We start from the raw sequence: 20,569 nt of genomic DNA on the forward strand, positions 1-20,569 counted from the left end.
CTGCCGGTTCTTTGGTGTAGTTCTAAACAGCACTCAGAGCTGGGCTTTAAGACACTGAGCAGAGAGGAAACCAGTGCGAGAGCTCAGGGGCTAATAAAAATGAAGGGAAATAAGGGTATGGATATTCTGGCTATGTGGGGGCAGCACAGCTCAGAGCTGATCTCTGGGCTTTAGGAGAGAACATATGTATAGATGTGTGTATGCATATATAGGTATGTGTGTGTATATATTTGTGTATATATGTGTATGTATATGTGTGTATGTGTATAGATGTATGTATATATGTGTGTGTATATATGTATATATGTGTGTGTATATATGTGTGTGAATGTGTGCACATGTATATAGTGTGTATGTATATGTGCATGTATGGGTATATATATAAATGTGTGTGTATGTGTATATATGTATATGTGTATGTGTATCTGTGTATGTATATATGTGGGTGTATGTGGGTGTGTGTATATGTGCGTATGTGTATATGCGTATGTATATACATGTGTGTATATATGTGTATATGTGTGTATGTATATATGTGTGTATGTGTATATGTGTGTGCATATGTGTATATATGTATATGTGTGAATGTGTATATATGTGTCTGTGTGCGTGTATGTATATGTGTATATATGTATGTATATGTGTGTAAATGTGTGTGTATGTATGTATGTGTATGTGTGTAGTTTGTGTCTGTATAAGGCCTGCTAAGCTAGTTTTCCATTACCTGTCTAATGGAGTGTCTGTGCCATGGCTCTGTCCCAGCAAAGGGCAGGGATGGCCCCAGAGGGTTCAATCCCTCTGATCACGTCCCTGCTGGTTTATGATCCTGCTCCAGGCACGTGCTGTGTCCTGGCAGGAGCAGAGGCCGAGCTCTAACCCAGGCTGTGTGCAGGTTCCTCACCTCCGGATCTGTTTGAGGATGTAATCCCGTGAGATGTATTTGATGTTTTCTCCCACCACGGAGCGAGTTCCCTCCTCCTCCGTCAGCTGCTTCTCCAGCCACTCCACCAGGTCCTTGTTGCTGTCCCACAAGTAGCCCTGTGAAGAGCCCACAGGCATCACCCCATGTCCTGTGCTGCGCTCCCAATGCACCCTTCCCAACTCACAGATACAGCAGCCGAGGGGGAACATTCGGGGTCTCCCCATCCCAAAAAGCTTTGGTGCCAACCCCCCCTTTTCTCCTTTGCAAGATCATTTCACCTGGTACTTGCCTACATAATAATTCAGGAGTGTGTTAGGCTCCTAATAGCCTTCTCGCTCCTCTCTGCTCCTCTCATTTTCTTTACAAATCATTTAAGAATCGTTTTGTTAATGGTTTCCGGAAAAGCAAGTACCACCATTAGCACTCATTCATATTTATGTCATTTTATTTGGGTAATTAAACACAAAGCTCCTCATTTAAAGGTGCACTATCCTTCTCTGTTATCACTAACCAAGTCAAAGTCAGAATGACAATGAGCTCGGTGCAATGCACCGTGGGGTGAGCAGGCACCCTCCTGGCACAGCACAGGGCAGCCCCCAGCAGCTCCAACAGGGAACCCCGGGCACTTGGGATGCTCACGGCTGTGCCTGTGGCCTGGCTGGGAGCAGAGTGATTTGGGGCCGCTTGTGGAACAGGAAGCAGGAGGATCCAATGGGTGTTTACACCCAAAAGTGAAGCCTTGAGCTGGGGGGGGGGGTAATGGGAGCAGCATCTTTCCCATCCTGCTGAGCTATGGCCCATGCCAAAGCCCAACTTCCCTGTCCTTAAACCCCAGAGAGGAGCACAAAGGCAGCACTCACCCATCCTCAGTGCTAACCTCTCATTATATACTGAATTACCTGTTCCAAAGGCCAGGAGATGGTTTTCCCCTTCCCTGGGCTGCTCCAAAGCTGTGTTCCTCTGACTGACGATGGAAACGGTGCTACACCCTTGGGTTAGAGCTGGCACTGCCATGAGCAGCCCCAGGCACAGACCCTACTCCAGCCCCAGCCCTACCTCACACTAATAAGGAACCTCCAGCATCGTGTCTATGATTGTTTGACCGCAGTGATGTCACCTCAACCTCAGGATTTTGCTTATTTCATTGTTTTCCCCTATTACTCATTTAAACTCCAGGTTTTGCTCCATGCCTCTGCCCCCAGACAGGCCAGAAACGCTCCCTGCATACAAAGCGAGGCCCATGACGCTGCCTTCACAGTTGCAGACCTGTGCAGAGCTCGATTTACCCAAGAATCCCAAAGCTTTTAGTTTAGGAGAATATTTAATACTCTTATTAATCATTTTTAATCCGTTTGCTTTTAATTAAGAAACAGCATGATGCTTTCCTATCAACATATGCCAGGGAGCAGATTAATTGTGGCTTAAGATAACTCTCCTTGATTGGTGTAATGTATTAGCTAACGAGATGCCCGCTTCTAAAGACGCTCAGACACTACCTTGGAAAGCTGCTGCCCCCCAGAGACCCCCCCCAGCCCCTCAGTGTTTGTGACTTTAAAAATAGAATCAAATCAAATCGAATCCAACACAAGCTCCGATTGGAGAACTCTGACAAACACAACCCGGGAGCAGCGACAGAGACTGCGGCTTCCCCAGCTCAGCACAAGTAAAGGACCCCTGGCCCCAGTGCTGGGATGAGGCCGAGGGGAGCTCAGATCTGTGTCCTGGCCTCTGATGGCTCCACACGGTGTTAACAGCACTGCAGGAGCCGGGGAGAACGGCCAAGGGCTCCCTGTGCTGAGATGTAGCAGTGGTGAAGGAGCACCAGGGCTCTGAGGTCTGACCCCACCAGCCCCAAGTTCCTGCTCCCCCTCAGGTGCTTGTGGACGTGGCAATTAAAACCCAGGCATCAAACCCTAACTGCACCTGGGAGGACCAACCCTTTGGTGAGAGCTTTCCCACTTACCTTCACTGTGCCTTCCACTTCCACAAACCAACGCCTCAGCATGGCCTGGATCTGCCCATCGGTCAGCTCGGGATTGGCATCGTGGATCTTCTTTTTTACCACATCTTCCAGAAGTAGACGTCTTAATCTCCAATAGAAGAAGGTTCGGGACGTTTTCCAGTCTAGAATATCCTGCCCAAGACATAAGTGGAGAAGGAGACATGAGTGAGGGATGACACATGGAGAAGTACATACCCCTTATTCCCACTGGCAAAAAAAGGCACAAGAGAACTACAAACATTCCCATGTCAGAGCTTTGACGGTTCGACCCATCATCCCATTCGGGCCCAGAAAACACAGGGTTTCAAATGGACACGGATCAGGTAGAGGTGCACAACACACTTGTGTTCTGGGCCCAGGACACAGCTGGTGTGTGCACAGGGTTTGCTCCTGGCACTTGGGGATGGGTTACTCTGCCTGCATGAGCCTCCATTCCTCCTGCAGCAAACCCCAGGGGCCGCTCCCTGGCACTCACCGTTATGACCCCCTTCTCCTGCATCCGGCCAGGGGTGTCGTGCAGGTCAGCAAACTGCATGGCTACCTGGTGGTAGATGGGAAGCAGGAATTCCTCCCGCTCCTTCAGCTTCGTCTCCAGCTCCTTTCGGTCCGTGGGGCTCAGCTCGGGGGTACCTGCAACCAGAACAGCCACATGTGAGGGACAGGGCAAAGCAGAGGGAGCACAGGGGCTGCTGTGCAGAGGAGAGGCCACCAGCTCTGCAGAGCCCAGAGAATGGGAGTTTCCTCCATAGAGGTGAAGCCCAGACTGCGTCTGGCCGAGACAAACACCAACCATCAGCTCCCAGCAAGGCCAAGTTGAGTCTTGAGCCACATCTGAGGGTTCCAGCCTGGATTTGCTGCCACCAGGATTTAGGCAAGAGCTGCAGAGGAGAGCTCACCATGGAAACTCTTCCATTTGAATGCCAATGAGCTGAGACATCACTTAAGTGACATTTACTGGGCTTACTCCTAAAAACAAACGATGTCCCAACGCACAGTTTAGAGGGAAACAGGGACAGTGTAAAACCACCTGCACAAGTCCAGGTTCTCCTGCAGGCTGATGCCATCGGGATCCCTGCCTCAGCAAACACGGGGACACTGAGCCCAGGCCGAGGGGCTGAGCACAAGCAGCTCCTGACACGGGGCTGGGGCAGGTCCTGCTCCTTTCTGCTTTGCATCACTTGTATCAAGCCATTTCCTTCCAGAGCTCCTCTTGCAGGCCAGAGGGGTCTGAACACACACGCACATTCTGAGCCACCGGCCAGACCCCAACGCTTCCTAGGGCATGTTCTTAGGTGCCTCCCAATACAAATGCTGCCCAACCTTTGCATTGCAAGGAAGGTTTTGAACTCGGAGCAGCTGCTCTTATAACCTCACAACACAGAATTCCTTGTGTCTGTCCCTGTTCCAGTCGCGGCTCCTCCGCTCCCTGGTTGAGATGGGTGCACCTCAGCCCATCCGCTGGTGCACGAGGCGAGAGCAGCCGGGGCTGGTAATGATTGAGGTGAGATTAACAAATATGTCAATGTCTATTTTCTGCTTAATTTAAAAGCAGCGTCTATAAAGATTTTTGACTTCTGAACCCTGTTCTCCTGCAAGCACAGAGGTAACAATGAGGAGGGGGATAAAGAGTGATTATCCCATCATCGATCGTTTGTCAGGAGCATTTCTTATTCACTGCACTATTGTACAAAGCTAAGCTCCCGATCAATCCCGTAAGCCCCCTGTACAATTAAATATCTTGGAATGGGTTTCTTTCTTCCCCAGTCAGATCTCGAGGCCTCGGGGTCTGTCAGGAGGATGGGGCTTTCTTTAGTTATTTGGTGGTAAAAGGAAGTCTCCTTCCACAAATCTCACCTGGGCAGGGAAGGAGCTGCCTCCGCTCTCAAGGTGCTTGACAGTTAATGGAACTGTTACAGTTTAAATCATAGCAACATTACCCAGCTCCGGGGATGGACTCGCTGCTCATCAATAGGGAAACAAAAGCAGCAGCTCCCTGCAAGGGGCACACTGGGATGCACAGCGCAGGGGCTGGCACCCAGGTGGGACACGGAGGCAGTTCAGAGGGAGGTGACCTTCCCAAGCACTCTGAGTACCAGATAATGTCACGTTTGTCTTGGATTGCTGTGTGCTCTGTGGGCTCCTAGTGTGCTGGGATCTGTTCTATGGTGCTGGAATGACCCTGCTCTGGCAGGGGCAGAAGAGGCCATGTAAACATCTTAATTCTGCTCGCAGCACCTCTGAAGCCTCCCCACAGTGGTGACAACACCAAAACCTCTCCATTCTGCACTGTCTTTACCTTTTTCTTTCCTGATCAGTAGCAAAACTGCCTTAAACAAGTTACAGAAGTGCCCTGGGAAGCACTGACACCAGGATACCATCAGATCAGAGTCAGTTCTGAGGGCAGTGGCCAGGGCCTTGCCCCCCCCGCACAAACAGACCCAGTTAAACCAACAGAACCCACTTTCAAACCACATTAACCATTAACCTAAAATGTTCCCAAATGCTTCCTGGAGGAACCTGGCAGCTCGCGCCTGCCCATCTCCCCCAGCATCCCCTCCCTGGCCTGTGTCCATCTCCCCATGGGGTGATTCCAGCCTCCTTATCCCTGGCTTTGGGGCTTACAAACTCCTTCTAGTGCAGAGATGAGCTGCAGCCAGGGCACAGGGACCTGCACACACACTGTACAGCCTGTAATGGTGGGAAGGCTTCAGAGGAGCTGCCCTCCCCATGCAGACAAATGCAAGAGCTGCAGCAATAAATCCCAGTGATCCCTCTCCAGTGCTGAGTATCCATTTACTCTCCTCTCCAAAAGTTAAGGGGAAGCATCACAGCAGGGAAGCAGCATCTGAACTGGTTTGATTTGTGCCCCATTAAACAGGAAGGGCTCTGAGCATCCTCTGTATGTGTGTGGGGCAGAGGGAGCCACCAGAGCCTGCTGCAGTGCAGGACAATGGGTGCTGGGATAAGGCTCCTGCAGGTGGGAATGGCTGGGCAGGACCAAGAATCATGGCTCCCGTAACATTTAGTAGCGAAATGGTTTTTGTAAATACAACCAGTTTCAGAGGTCAGACAAAATGACTTCCACAAATGTTACTGTCCATTTCCCTGCCTTTTCCTTGAACATTCACTCAAAGACCTGGGCAAACCCCAGCATCGAGGCCTCTGACCCAATGGATCTGAGAAGATGGATTCAACCTCAATAGCTGTGTCTTTCTAGACTTAGAATCAGGGAATGGTTTGGGTTGAAGGGACCTTAAAGCTCCTCCAGCTTCAACCCCTGCCAGGGCAGGGGCACCTTCCACTGAAGCAGCTGCTCCAAGCCCCTGTGTCCAACCTGGCCTTGAGCACTGCCAGGGATGGGCAACACCTGCAACTATAACACACCCCCCCCCCAGATCTCACCTTCACCCCCTCCCCACCTTTAACAAAGCTCTTGCCAGGCAAAAACTCAGCCAAGGCAGCAAGAAAGGCATCAGAGCAGGGGCTGCCCAGGGACACAGCAGCCACCCCAGCCCTGGGGCTGCGCAAGGGGAGGAGGGAGGTCACTCAGAGCCCCGCATGTCCCTGCACAGAGCAGGAGCTCTGGGTTGCTGCTTGTTTCTTTAAATGAGGCTGCTTGTAATTGCTTCGCTAAATATTCAGCAGGATTTATGTTAGAAAGGTGCAATAGGAAACAGCAGCGAAGGTCACACATGCCCATGACACGAGCTTGAAATATCCTTGTACGACTGCACCGGGGGATGTTCTGCCCTGGGCCTTTCCACCTCTGTGCTCCTGAGCCCTCACACTGGATCACAGCAAAGGGGCAGGGATGCAATGCCAGAACATCCCTATTACGGGAGGAATCCGAGGTGCCAGTGACAGGAGGGAGCTGACAGAAAGCAGCACTTGCTCTCCTAGGCTCATGATGGGGAATTAACCACAATTTGAATGCAGCAGCACTTGCATACAGAAGCAGTTACTGGGAATCAGCATCTATGAAAAGACAAAGTTCCAACCGCGCCGCCCGTGCTGGTCCAAGACGTGGTGAGCGATGGGATGGCAGCAGCAGCAGCATCCTTCTTGCTTGTTGCTCAAGAGGACAACCAGCATTTTGATTAATTACAACACTGAACAAACCAACACCCCCAAACCCAGAACCACTGGACTTGAGAGACGCAATTTAACTTTCCATGCTGAAGCCTGGAAGGAGGCAGGATGGGATGGAAGACCTCAGGCACTCAAGAAACAAGGCTGGCCCCAAGTCACCAGCAAAGTCTGTGGTACAGTCAGATCACAGGATCAGCCAGAGGATATTCCCCCTATTACAACGTGTATCAGGTGATGAACAGGAGCTTCCCTTCACTATGAGATAAATACCCAATAGGAGGAATATAGAAATGTAAAATCCAGCCCTGCTCCAACCGGAGCCGTTTTGCCATTCCTTTCCTTCCTATTCCCCCCATTTTTGGCACGCATTCTGCTGTGCACCCGCCATGCCCAGAATCCCTATGACAAAGCTGATTTTCATTCTGCTCCCACACGTTTTACTCTAATTGTAATAAATAAATACAATGGAATCTCTGTATTCCTCACCACAGCCTGAACCCTTTCTAGGCGATTTCTAGGCAATCACTGCTCCCCTTGCACATGGACTTGCACATGGAGCCGTGCTCGTGGGCAGGACCAGGGCTCTGCTTCCTTCCCTTGCCCTCTGCTCCTCGCTGTTTGCAATAGCACAGCTCCTGAGTGACATTTTAATAAAACATGGGGCTAATAAAACATCGCAGTGACCGCGCTGGAGAATTGATAATGAACAGATTTATGTCAAATTATTCAATATCTGCCAGCCTTCCCTGCTCTCGCACTCCTCGAGTGCAAGTCCAGCCCCAGCATCTCCAGATGCCTGCAATGAGACCACTGTCGCCCCCATCTCCCCATTGCTCTGCAAGATGTAGAGCATCTCCCTCTCGCCTGCTCTTCAGCAGCTCCAGGGAGGGATGACAGCCACTCAGGGGTTAAAGAGAGGCAGTGAACCCCCAGCTAATGAGTAAGAATTCAGCAGGCAGTGTAAGATAAATGGAGCTTTCTCTGCTTCTGCTGGAGTCAGCATGAACTGCGGCCCTGCGGCTTGTTTGTGGCAAATGGAGTGCGCGAAATATCAAAGGGCAGTGATCCAGAAGAAGACCGACTTTGACAAATTTTAAATTGGCCAGAAAGAAAACCAGCAAAAAAAAAAAAAATATATATATATAAAATAATTTATGCAATTCCTGTGTCCTGCAATTCCTGCTACGGCACCGAATGAGTGGCAAAACAACTGCAATGATCACCCGATGCTGGGAGCAATTACGATCCATCTAAGTGAGATGCTTATCAGTGACTGAAGCTTTTAGAGCTCTGGGTATGTACAGTTGTAAGTGACTTGCTCTCGTGTTGCAGTCATTTTAATTAAAGTCTATGGAGTTTGCTGGGAGTAATTACCCTGTAGAGGAAGAGAGGGGAAAAACCTCCCTGCGCAGGCTCCTGCCTCCTCACACAGCACTGGGTTGGATTTGTGGGGCTGGATTTGTGGGGATGGATTTGAGACTGGTGGCAGAAAAGCATCTCCCTTCTTTCCCCCTGTGTTCTTTTCCAGTGATGCTGGTGCAGGTCCCACTGGTGTGACTCAAGGGTGCTCTGCAGGTGTCCTGCACCCACCCTGGGTGACAGACCCCATGGAGGGGCAACCCAATAGTGAATTAGTGCGTGGCTCTGTTCCCCCCTTCCTCTACCACTTCAGCATTTGAACAGCATCAGCCAGTGATTGCTCCTGGGAAAGGACTCACGGGGCAGTCCCTGCACACAAGACACTGTTTCCATGCAGAGGCAATAGGTTGGTTTGTGCTTTTTATGGTGGGTGAAGGTAAATACTCTCAGCAGCAGTGCTCCCACTGTAGTGCCATTTATCTGCATGGACCGGAGCTGACTGCTCAGCACACTGCCTGCTCTAACCACACATCTGATTTCTCCTTCCCTTGGAGCCTTGATCACCAGAGAGGCAGCTCCCCTGTGTTGGGCACGGAGGTGTAGCTGAGTTCTGACTGTGCATGGAACTCCACTTTAAACAGCCCTTACACTGCAAAGCATGAAACACCTTTGGAAAGCAACTGCTGGGACCCTGTGCTCAGTCTCAGCAATGCAGTGTGCTCACACTATCTGTATAACACAGGTCAAAAGTGAGGTTTGGTGACATGAAATCTCCTTGCTGCAACTACAAACATTAAAATTGGGTTTTCATTCCAACAGACACAAGTGTGTGGAACACCACATCCATCCTTTTGGGTACCTGTATCCTCTATGTCACACAGTTAACACACAGTGTACACAAGCAAGACCTGAACTCAGATAAAACTGCTGCCTTGTGCTGGTCTGCAGACTCCTGCTAACCCTGCTTCCTGCCCAGAAAGCAATTGGCACAGGGAGAGAAAACAAAGGTGTCAAATACTATCATTAAAAAAAGAGAGGAAAATGTCTTTGATGCTATCAAAGACCTCAGTAAGAGCCTGGTGTTCAGCAAACAGCCTCATTCCCAACACTCCCCACACCCTCCCAATTATTATTCTCTTCCCAAGGCATATCAGAATGGTTGTTTGCTGTATAAGTTGTTGCACTGCCATAAATTAAAAAAAGCCCAATAATAAAATGTAACTGCAGCAATAGCCACGATTTATCAGTCATTTGCAGAACAGTTTTCCTCCTGAAGGATCCCAAAAGGCTTTATAAATTCAAACCATACCCACATAGCAGGCTTCTTCCACTGCTGAAATGGAGTCAATTTTGGAGGTAAAAAGAGGCTCTGCAAGATTATGCTCTTATAGTAAGAGCTAGTAAAGAACTATTTAAAGAGTCTATTCCCCTGAGAGAGCACATATCTGATATTAAGTGCATTTTGCTGAACACTCTCTATTTGGGGCTGTTGGGTATATACCAGGCGTTGGGATCATTTGGAGCAGAGCACAGTGATCCCACACAGGCAGCGATGTGCCAGTCACTGAGCACTGCACATCACCCAGGTGTTACTGAGGAGGGGAGGAGGATGTTTTATCCTCTTGTAACTCAAGAGCAAACAGACATCATCACTTGAAACTACCTCAGACACACAGTGATAGTGCAGCAGCCCAAAATGTCTTTGGCTGGATTCTTAGCTATGCCAAATGCAACAGCACCACAATACGGTTGGAACAAAATGAGCTTTAAGGTCTCTTCCAACTCAAAATAGTCTGTGATTCAATGATTCTGTGAAATGAGACCAGCGGAAAGGTTGGCCCATGAGCTTTTAGTGAGCTGAGCACTTTGCACAGATAGAAACTAGACCTGAGCATGTGGAGTAAGGGTCTGTTGTAAGACCCACGCAGTTAAAAAAAGGGATCAGTTCAACAAGACACTGTGTTACACACAGCTCAGCATGCTAAACACACATGGAACCAGAGAATCATTTGGGTTAGAAGAGACCTTAAACACATCCAGTTCCAACCCCTGCCACGGACAGGGACCTCTTCCACTGGAGCAGCTGCTCCAAGCCCCTGTGTCCAACCTGGCCTTGAACACTGCCAGGGATGGGGCAGCCACAGCTGCTCTGGGCACCCTGTGCCAGTGCCTCAGCACCCTCACAGGGAACAGCTTCTGCCTAAGAGCCCATCTCAGTCTCCCCTCTGGCAGCATGGACGTACCCAGCCGCTCTGCCAGGCGGATGTAGACGGGGTCCACTCTCCTCATCGTCTTCACCAGATCCTTCCTCCGGAACTTGATTTCTACTGTCCCCTCGGGCTCCAGGACTCCTCCTCTGATCAGCGAGGGGAAAGAGAAAAGAAAGGCACTTTCAGGTCATCAGACAAGGGGAAACACATAATGGAATGGTTCAACGTTGGCTAGAAAGTGTATAAGAAAAGAAGAGGGGAGGGAGACAAAACAGAGAGAGAACAAGAAAGAATCTTAGCTACTATTTATCCAATGCACCAAACACAGCAGGACTCAGAAACATGCCTACCCAACAAGCAATGCTCTCTGGCAGTCTCATTTCAGACCACAGGTTTCTCTGTCTTTGCTTCTTTTGAGCAGAGAAGGAGGCAAGGACAGAGGTTACAACTGGTAAGTGGTCAGGTCCTTCTAGTAATGAACTGCCACATTCTGAATGGAGAGCTTCTCACCCAGCCAGGGCAGGATGCTGCAAGGCAGGAGGTGGTAGAGGGAGCTGCCATACCTGCTCTCCCGGTCTGCATACATCTCCATATGGCGGGGGTTGATGGTGGGGTCAATGACAACCCAGGACCCTCCCCTCAGCTCTGCTTGAGGTGGGATGTAAATCAGCACAGGCTGACGATACTCTCTGAGGCCGTCCACAATGTAGGCACCAAACTTGAGCACTTGGTCATACATATCTGCAGAAGAAGGACATGGAGTTTGGAGTCAGAGTGTGTCAGTGTTCCAGCCCTGCCATGCTGGTCAAACCAGGAAAGAAATAGTTACTGAGCTCTTCTCTCCACCTCCTGCTACAACACTGCAAGATCCAGGTGTCCTTATTGGACATGGGCAAGACTTACTACCTTCATACAGTGTACCTGGCACATTTTGTGGCAGCAGACCTTTTACATATCTTTATACAAATGAAGTGTGTGGGGAGGGCTGTGATTCCTCTCTTCTTGCATTAGAATTTGTTTAAGGCATTTTACTCCAGCTTAATAAGAACAACTCCTCTGTGTAAAGACAGTGCACTGAAAACATCAGCCCCAAAGGTGATTTAAATAAGAGAAAAAAAGGAAGGCAAAAGAATTTGTATGAGATGATATAGTTTATAATGGATATAGTTCGTAATGGAAACAGGCACCCTCATATATATATATTTTGTTACATATAATTATATAGAGAATATAAAATCAAATATACAAGAAATGAAAAATACTTATTAGGATCATCTAGTCCATCTTTTTGTTCACACAGGACTGTATCCTACCTTTCTTTCCCAGTGCTTTTTAAGGCTTTCATTTAGAAATCCCAGACACTAAATCTACTGCTTCTTCAGGGCCATATCCACAGCCAAACAGATGAAATTTCCCTCAGTATTCAACCAAACTTCTCATCCTTCCCCATCTCCATTCATTTCACATTACTCCTCCTCCCATCACCCTACATAACCTCTCCATTCCTCTGGGCTTGCTGTGAATAGCAGTAGGTTTTTCAGTGGGGTTTTTCCCTTACACACACTATAGGTGTTCATTTCTCACATCTCCCAGGCCTGTATTTTCAGTCCCCTTCATCATGTTTGTTCTTTGCTCAGCATCTCCCAGTTTACCTCATTTTTTGGCATTAAAATACCAGTGCATAGAGCAGACAAACTAAACATGTTGCGTGTATGTATCACACACACAGGCTGGCCATCAGAGTTACATGACTGAGACACTTCCATACATCTAAAATCCTTCATCACTTGAGAAAACCATCATTTCTGGGGAAGAAAGAGACTCCAGCAAGGCCCCCTTGTCCTTTAACCCTCACTGTAATGTTAAACATTAATATTAACATAATTAAGCACTTAATTCTTTGGGAAATACACACAGTTTTATATACTACACACAATAACATATATAGAGCAAGTGAGAGGTGTATATAAACTGTGTGCAGATATAAAGTGTGTGTGCATATACATATTACATGTATAAAAGCACCACAGGCACTGATGTGACCTCTCCAGTTCATTTCCAAGGTCACTGTCCGAGTACCCAACAAAAGGAATTCCAGGTTATTTAAGGAATGTCAAATGCTGATGAAGAAAAGAACAAATGACTGCCTCTAATTGCCACTGAACATCAATCGTGGCAGAGACAGTGGGGACTGAGAACCAAACAAACCTCCCAACCTCCTCCTTTTGTCCTGAGCGAGGAAAAAAAAGGCCTCAAAAGGGGTGACAAATTTATTACTAATTATACAATTATTTTATTATGTAGTGCTAGTAATAAACTACTCTGAGTACTTTCAGCTAATTCCAGTGTTAAGAAAATAATTGCTTGATTCAAATTATTTTATTGGAATTAATTCTTTACTAGACATTTCTCACTAGTGCTACATAATAAAATAATTGTGTAATTAGCAATACATTTGTCACTCCTGCCAAGGGTATATATATATTTTACCCAGGTTAAGAGTAGAAGAAAAGCACCACTCCTTGTTTGAAGAAGGCAGAGAGGGAGGAGGAGCATCTGAGAGGAAGAACTTGATGCTTTCCATGCACAGCTCCAAATCTCTTCCAGGTTTACCTGGCATTGGCAAGGTCAGGGAAGTCTTTCTGTGCTCACAATACTTTCAGGATTGGACTTTCAAAGCTATCCAGCAGCTATGTGGTTCTGTGCACAGTTACTCCTTTGGGGATCCTGCAATACAGCACTTCCCAGAGCTTTAGTTAATATTTTATATATAGATTTATGCCAACCATGGGCTTCTGCACACTTGAAACATCTGCTGAGATCCTGGCCCTGCTGCTGCACTCCTGAGCTACAGATACACCTTAATACTTCCACATCTGTCTGCAGGGCATCTCCCCTTATGGTAACTGCTTCCACCACAAACACCAAGTCCTGCTCAGATAAGGAAGAGACAATCAACTGAAGGGTCTCTATGGTGCCACATACAGCTCCAGGCCATGGAACCTGCTGAGCTCCAGAGATGAGCCAAGGGGAGCTGAGTGCCCAGAAGCTATGGAAGGTTCCTGCTCTTCTGCAGGGTTCTTTCCTCCCCTCATCCCAACTGTTCAATCTGCCTACACTTACCACTTCAGCAAAGGGGGGACTCTTACAGAATGCCTTGACAGGTGCAGCTTTATAAACTGTTAGTACTGTAACTAACACACTGTGTTTAAAACAAACCCAAGTGCTTCCATCCTCATCTGCACAGCAAAGAGCTCCACACACATTTTAGGTGCAGGCTGCTCCTGCAAGGAAGTGGCTTATGTTGAGACTGGAAAAATGAAATACCCTATTTCTGAGCCAAATTTCATTCTTGTGTTCATTTAAACCTCATATAACAAGCCACTTGCAACACAGAAGTGCTGCAGGGGTCCTTGAGGAAGAACAGGGGTGTCTGGTTCCCAGCACACGTTCCCATTCCCTGCCTGCCTGCTCAGCTGCAGCGTGCATCCGTGTCTACTACACACAGACACGAAAGCTGCTGGAAGCTGTTATCATCACACTGGATGTGTAAATATTGGCTGTGGGATGCATCAAGCATGCTAGAGAGGCTGCAGACAGCTTTCTGCATCTCCATCGCGTCGGGCAGCGTGCCCTGAACCTCCAAAGCTGGAACGGATCTCATCAGCTTGGCTGGATTATCCGACAGGACCTGAAGGTAAACACCAGGCACATACTGGCTGCAGACACATAATGTCCCTCCTAAAGCCATTAGGTACAAGCAATACCACCATTCAACAGCCAGGTAATCAGAGCTTTAAACCAGCCTTTTCATTCTGCTGCATCTATTATATATATCTATATTTATTGTTATTTATAACCTGTCCCAGGAAAAAAAAACCCAGTAAAACATGAAAACCCAACTGCGAGTGACCCTGTAGCACAAGCTGCAGTTTAATGTTGTGGGGATTTGCATGCTATCAAACTATTCATGCTATCAAACTATTCATGCCATCAAACTATTCATGCCGAGCCCAAGACCCTGGTGCTAATTTCCAGTGAATTTCACGCTTGATGTCTCCCCGTCGTGGGTCACTGCCGGTTCGCCTAAATAAACCCCTTCCAAATGGCTCCTCCATCTAAATATTCCAGCCAGTTCTTATAATTTAATTTTGCATTATGCTGAAGAGCCTTCTGGCCAGAGAGAGCTTGTTGGGGGAACCACCACCACACTTGTGATCCGCCTTTATTTATGTTAGTTAGTTACTTACTTGATGGCTTGAATTAGACCTCCCAGGCCGACCAGGGAAGAGGGTTGATTTTTCTGTTTTCTCTCTTTTTTTCTCCCCCCCTCTCCCCCCCACCACTAATGTCAATTTTCAGCATAGCAAGAGCTGTCTCTAATCTTTTCCTACTCATTACACACAATTTTGGAGTCATTTTACCCACAGTGCAGTCGGCTCCTGGCAGTGTGTTTGTGTGCACTGAGGGGTGGCATAATTGTTTATTTTCCCTCCCTGCATAATCCCCAGCCAGCACTGAAACCAAACCTGCAAACAACTCCCCAAGGAGCACCAGGAGCAGCAGGAGAGACCTGCACTTGCTGTGCCAGCCCCAACAGCAACCCAGAGGCAGGAAAACACAAGGACCAAGGTGCAAACTACAATGGGTCCTCCTCCTCCCAACTTGGCTGGAATACGAAGGACACACAATATAAGTACTAGCATCCACCTTGGGTTTCTGGTCTCAACTCTAAAGCTAAGCTCAGTTTATAGAGTTCACAGAGGAATCCAGCAAAGGGCACTAGCAAAGCTGACAAAACTTAGTAAAATGAAATGATACTTAACCAACCCTTGGTGAAGTTACATCAACAGCTTCCCCCTAAGCTGTGCAGTAGGGAAAGCAAGTCACAGAGGGAGTACAGCAGCAGCACATGGAGCAGAAACCAGCCTGAAAGGTAACAGGTACTTCCCAGAGGAACGGATTTTTCCATCTTCCATCTTTGCAGCTGCAAACTCAATGGCATTGCTTTCTGCAGCTTCTGCCTTTGTCACCCTGTGGGTCTGTCCAGAGCAGGAACTCTCACCGTGTTAGTGCATCTCTTAACTCCTCTCCTGTGTCTGTAACTGCCACGTACAGTAAGAGGCTGTAATCTTTTACTTATTTAGATTTTATAGTATCAATCTCACATTCTTGGCACTTCACGACATTTAAAGCAGCAATCTGGTGCAAAATGTAACTGCTGGTACATTAACTGAGCAGTTTATAGCTGCTCACTTCCTCTGAACATCACCACCACCAAGAGAGTGAACTGGGAGACAGTCCTTGATAGGACAACATTACAGTGGGAAGAATCATCAGGGAGATAGTGTTGACAGAAGATACATTTTTGATAGGCAATGTTGTTGGCTTCCCCAGCCCCACATTTAAGCTGAGGCAGAAGGATATAAAGCTTTTTGAGCAGAAGGGGTTTCCTGAGATTAGTGTTTAACTAACCCAGGTTGGCAGCTGTAAATTCTGTTAGCAACTAGACCACTGTTAACATCCAATTACCTGTTCTCACTGCAGATGAGACTCGCCTGGACTCAATTGTCAAGGTCTTTTCCAATCTAAATGATTTTATGCTTCTACAATTCTATGATCTTGCCAGTTCCTGTAACTGTGTATGAGGTTATGTATAGAAATACAGTTGCACTGCATATTTGGGGAAGAACTTGATACCAATTTGCACCTTGTATAGTCTGTGTTATTCCTGCTACCTGCCTATGAAAGACAAGACATACATGGAGAGGAGAGGAATGAAAACCTTGGTCACCACAGCTACTGCTGCATGGTATGTCCTTTTGCTCTGCAGGTTCACAGGTACAAGCTGTCACCACAGTTAAGCCACAGCAGGGAACAGCAGAAGTGCCCTGGGCAGTGAAAAACAACCCACACTAAGGACAACACCAAAAGGGGATCCAAACTGATGGTTACCTTTCATCCCACCAGAGAAGCCTCTCCAGTTTGCAAAGACCATCAAGGGCAGCCCTTCTCTGTTGAAGTCACTGATAGCCTGTGCAGTCTTGAAGGCAGAGTCGGGGAACCACACCTGACCAGCCTGCTGGATTATCTGTTGGGAATGAAAAAAGACTGGTAAACCTTGAGATACATTCATGCAAGAGTTAGCATAAACCCACAGAAATAGATAGAACAAGAGCTGTGATATGGAATTAGCAATGACGAATACAGTGCATGAAATGGTTGGGATCTGCTTTTCCACAGAAAAATCAGGACAATCCTTTTGTCACCACATCATCTAAGGCCAGGCTGGATAAGGCTTTGAGGAACCTGGTCTAGTGGAAGGTGTCCCTGCCTGGGGCAGGGGATTGGAATTCTATAGCCTAAGGGAAGCAGGACCACTCAGGAATGTGCCTCCTGTGCAGTCACTCTTCCCAGCAACTACCAGGCATCAGCACCTTATCAAGGAGCACCTGTACTTTCTGTCCCACATTTGGGGGTGAAAAATCCCATCAAGGCAAGTGCCCTTTCCAGAGGACAAAGCCCTGAGCACACATTCAACCCACCTTGGCTTCCGAGTCCAGGTTTGCAGGATCTGCAGGGATGCTGAGCTCCACCGTCCTTGTTTCTACGGCAACAACTCCTACAGGTATTCCTCCCAGCCTGGGCACAAGCAACACAAATCAAAACTCAGATTTCAACACACTATTTCTGATTTGCACATCAAATACACAAGAGGGACAAGTGATGGAAGCAAATGGTGGGAGCAGCATTCCCTCCTCTTTGAAAAGTTTAGGCATGTGGCTGGAGAATTCCAGAGCGGAAGTCACAGTTCTCCAAGCAAAATCTAGCTCTAAAGACTAGCACATACCTCACCAAAAATTCAATAGAATGAAGCAAAACCCGAAGTTTGAACGATATCACTGCACCTTTGCCACCCTTCACCTGACAGTGATACCCCCGACCATGAGAAATAAGCATGAAGACCCCAGCATTCCCAGGCCCTGCTTTCCCAAGAGCTAGCGGCTGAGGAAACACATCCACAGGCTGCATGTCTCTGCAATGCTGATGTCTCAGCCACCCTAAACCTGCTCTGCTTACAAAAACTCCCTCTCCCAAGAGGTTAGGGTGAAAGGTGGGGACAACGTTTGGGTTTGCCCTTCTGCTGTGGGAGGCTGCAAGGGTGGAAGGGCGCAGGGACACCAGGGAGGATTCTCAGCTCTGCTTTCACTGTATCTAAGAGCTCCTGCAGACAAAGAGCATCTTTTGCTTGTGCTGACAAGTGCTTACCCCCAGGCTGGGAGTCCCAGCAGAGCCAACACTCTCTGCTCAACCACCTCAAGCCGGATGACACGGCTGCAGGCAGAGAAAGTGACAAGGCCCATGTGCACATGGGGGTTGAAAATAGTCCCATTCACTATGATTAAGAGTCTGCCTAGAAACCCGTAATTGCAGAAGCCGTCTTAAATCGGTAACTTATAACTTCCATATTAGGGCCCATGTGACCTAATAAAGAACATCTTTATCCAAGTATTACAGTTATTTATTGAACTTGAAAACAGCTCAAAACAACTTCTGTTTTCCATAATACTTCATATAAATTTTATCAGGCTAGCACATGAAGATGCTACATCTTGTTTTATAGTGTGTCCCTGGACAAGTTGCCATAGAATAATAAAAGACAATTTACAGCCACCAGCACACATATTCCAAACATACATACAAAAGATGAGTTTTGGCAGCACTTACAGTAACAATCCCAGAAGAATACACTCAGATTTGGTTTTTTTCAAATGTCACTGCCTTTGAAAGAAGTGGGTTTCATTTGTGTTGTATATACCTGTTATGTGAGGGTCCAAAGCAACTTGGAATTTGCCAGAAGAAAGGAAGCTGAGAATGGGCCTGGACAGAGATCTTCCTGCTTTGCCAAATCACTGTTTTACCCCCATTCCCCAGAACACTGCTTAGCATAAAAGCCTTTAAATAATTATAGGACCTTGTGAGATAAAACTTCAGAGTGTCACATGGTAGATAAAAATACCAAAATGTATCAAAAGGTGGCATGACATCCCAAATTCTGGGGCCCCTTGTGCTATCATCATAACAGAGATAAGAAGCAGTACTGGTTGATGGTGATGCACCCTGGTTAGAGCCTCAGTGTGCTCTGTGTTCCTGGAGCAGTGGTGTCTTTCCCTGTCCCACTGCTCTGGCAATCGAACACAGCATCCCTAATGGGACATCCTGGTGCTAGTCCTTGAGTCATAGATTTGGTGAGGCTTGAGGCTGATGGAGTCAGCCCCCAGGGGTGACCACGGGAATTCCAGAAGGAATTCCACCATTGTCAGGTGATGTGGCTCTGGATTGTTGGCACTGTGACACTGACAGTGCGGGAGGTGAAAGAAAGGCAAGGTTTTTCTTTAATGCAGACTTCTGCTGGGAACTAAGGCCCTCTGAACACCCACCATGCACAGGCATGACTGTATCTCATTGAGTGTAACACCTGCAGCCTCCAGGATCCCATTCAGACACTTCAGGTTTTTTAATTCCCTCTCGCTTGCTTCCAAAGAAGGAAAAAACCAAAAGGCTGACAATTAACCAAAGCCACTGACATCAGTGAGGAGCTGGGAGTTGCTGGAGGCAAGAGGATGAAGCTCTGTCTTGAGAGCAGAGCTGGCAGTAGTCGGAGGAGTGACAAAGAATAAGGATGCTGCATCTGGACAGCTCAAGCACTTGTATTGGAAACTCGAGGGAGATAAATGTACTCCTTCAAAATGTCTTTACTCTGAGAGGAAGCAGACAATCAGATCAGGAAACGCACAGTGCCATTAGAGAGGGCAAAAAACTAAAGCAGCAGCTATGAAAGAGGTGGTTGAAGGGGGTTTTGAGCCCAGCTCTGATCTGCATCCTCTCAAAATACAGGATCCTTTCTCCAGGCTTCTGCTTTCTGCCAGCTCTGAGATAACAGACCTGCAACACTGAGAACGATCCATGCTGGAAATGTTTCCATGGCATGGATCTAAACTTTAGGCCATGGGGAACAGCTCAGAATCCTGCAGCAGAGCCACTTGGGAGCTCCCTTTGGGGAACGTCCTGTTCAAGTAATGACTTATTTTCACTTAGAGCCATCAACTTCCAAAGGATGGTCCAGAAAAATGCAAAACACAACAAAAACTTGATTTCTACAGATGTCTAAAACACCCCTTAGGATTTACCTGGCTCTACCAACCACTACTGTCTGTGCCCAGGGCTGCATGATCTCCAGGAACGAGCCATTGTCAAAGAAACCACTCAGCCACTGTCCTTTTTGACCTGAAGGGAAGGGAACAGAAATGGAAACATCAGGGGAGGGAAGCAAAAAAAGAGACAATATCAAAGCAGCAACTAAAACTTGCTTGGAAATGCCAACTGGAGGAGGCAGCACTGTCTCTTTATTTATTTATTTTTAAAATAGATTGTAATACAAGGGAACATTAGACAGCTGAGCATTTGTCTGCCTTCAGCCATCATGTCTTATTTCATTTGCTAGCCTGCATAAAGACAGTAATTCATCAGCAAAAGCATCATTTATTGTTAAACGATGGGGTTCGGATAGCAGAGGGACTTCACACGCCCTTAAATAAATAACTGGTTTTTTCAAGACACTGCAAACATTTGTCAAAAGGCAGTAAAGCCATTAAAGATGGCTTTCAGAATGCTTATTTCTATTTGGGAACTTTTCTCACATTTTTTCCTCTTGATTCTGCTTCATCTTTCATTGAAAGAAGGAACACTGAAGAAATCCAGGAACTAGACATAAAAACTCCTAGGTTATTTTAAAACCAGACCACACATCTGAGCATGTTTCCCATTCTTCTTTTAGGAAGTCTGGTATGAAATATTCCAAGACCAAAAGCCTCCTTGCTCCACAGAAGACTCCACCTGATGTGCCTCTCCCTGAACTCAAGGATGATTTGGGAGTCATCATCCTGGAGCAGAGCATCTGCTTCCAGACCTGTTCTCTTGCCCAAA

At 47.3% G+C, this 20,569-nt stretch overlaps 1 protein-coding gene across 7 annotated transcripts in view; it reads right to left on the reverse strand.

Moving 5' to 3' along the window:
- Window positions 1–20,569, reverse strand: part of ACACA (acetyl-CoA carboxylase alpha) — a 114,746-nt gene that overhangs the window by 2,260 nt on the left and 91,917 nt on the right. For all 7 annotated transcript variants that reach the window (XM_034068787.1, XM_034068790.1, XM_034068788.1 and 4 more), the window contains 8 exons: window positions 19,774–19,870; window positions 17,128–17,224; window positions 16,538–16,673; window positions 11,146–11,323; window positions 10,616–10,728; window positions 3,400–3,554; window positions 2,886–3,056; window positions 902–1,038 (listed from right to left, as the gene is read on the reverse strand). In XM_034068787.1, the coding sequence (XP_033924678.1) occupies window positions 902–1,038; window positions 2,886–3,056; window positions 3,400–3,554; window positions 10,616–10,728; window positions 11,146–11,323; window positions 16,538–16,673; window positions 17,128–17,224; window positions 19,774–19,870 (1,084 nt within the window). The remainder of the gene's footprint in view (window positions 1–901; window positions 1,039–2,885; window positions 3,057–3,399; window positions 3,555–10,615; window positions 10,729–11,145; window positions 11,324–16,537; window positions 16,674–17,127; window positions 17,225–19,773; window positions 19,871–20,569) is intronic.

This window comes from Melopsittacus undulatus, chromosome 13 (genome assembly GCF_012275295.1).
Source record: "Melopsittacus undulatus isolate bMelUnd1 chromosome 13, bMelUnd1.mat.Z, whole genome shotgun sequence".
Taxonomy (NCBI): Eukaryota; Metazoa; Chordata; class Aves; order Psittaciformes; family Psittaculidae; genus Melopsittacus; species Melopsittacus undulatus.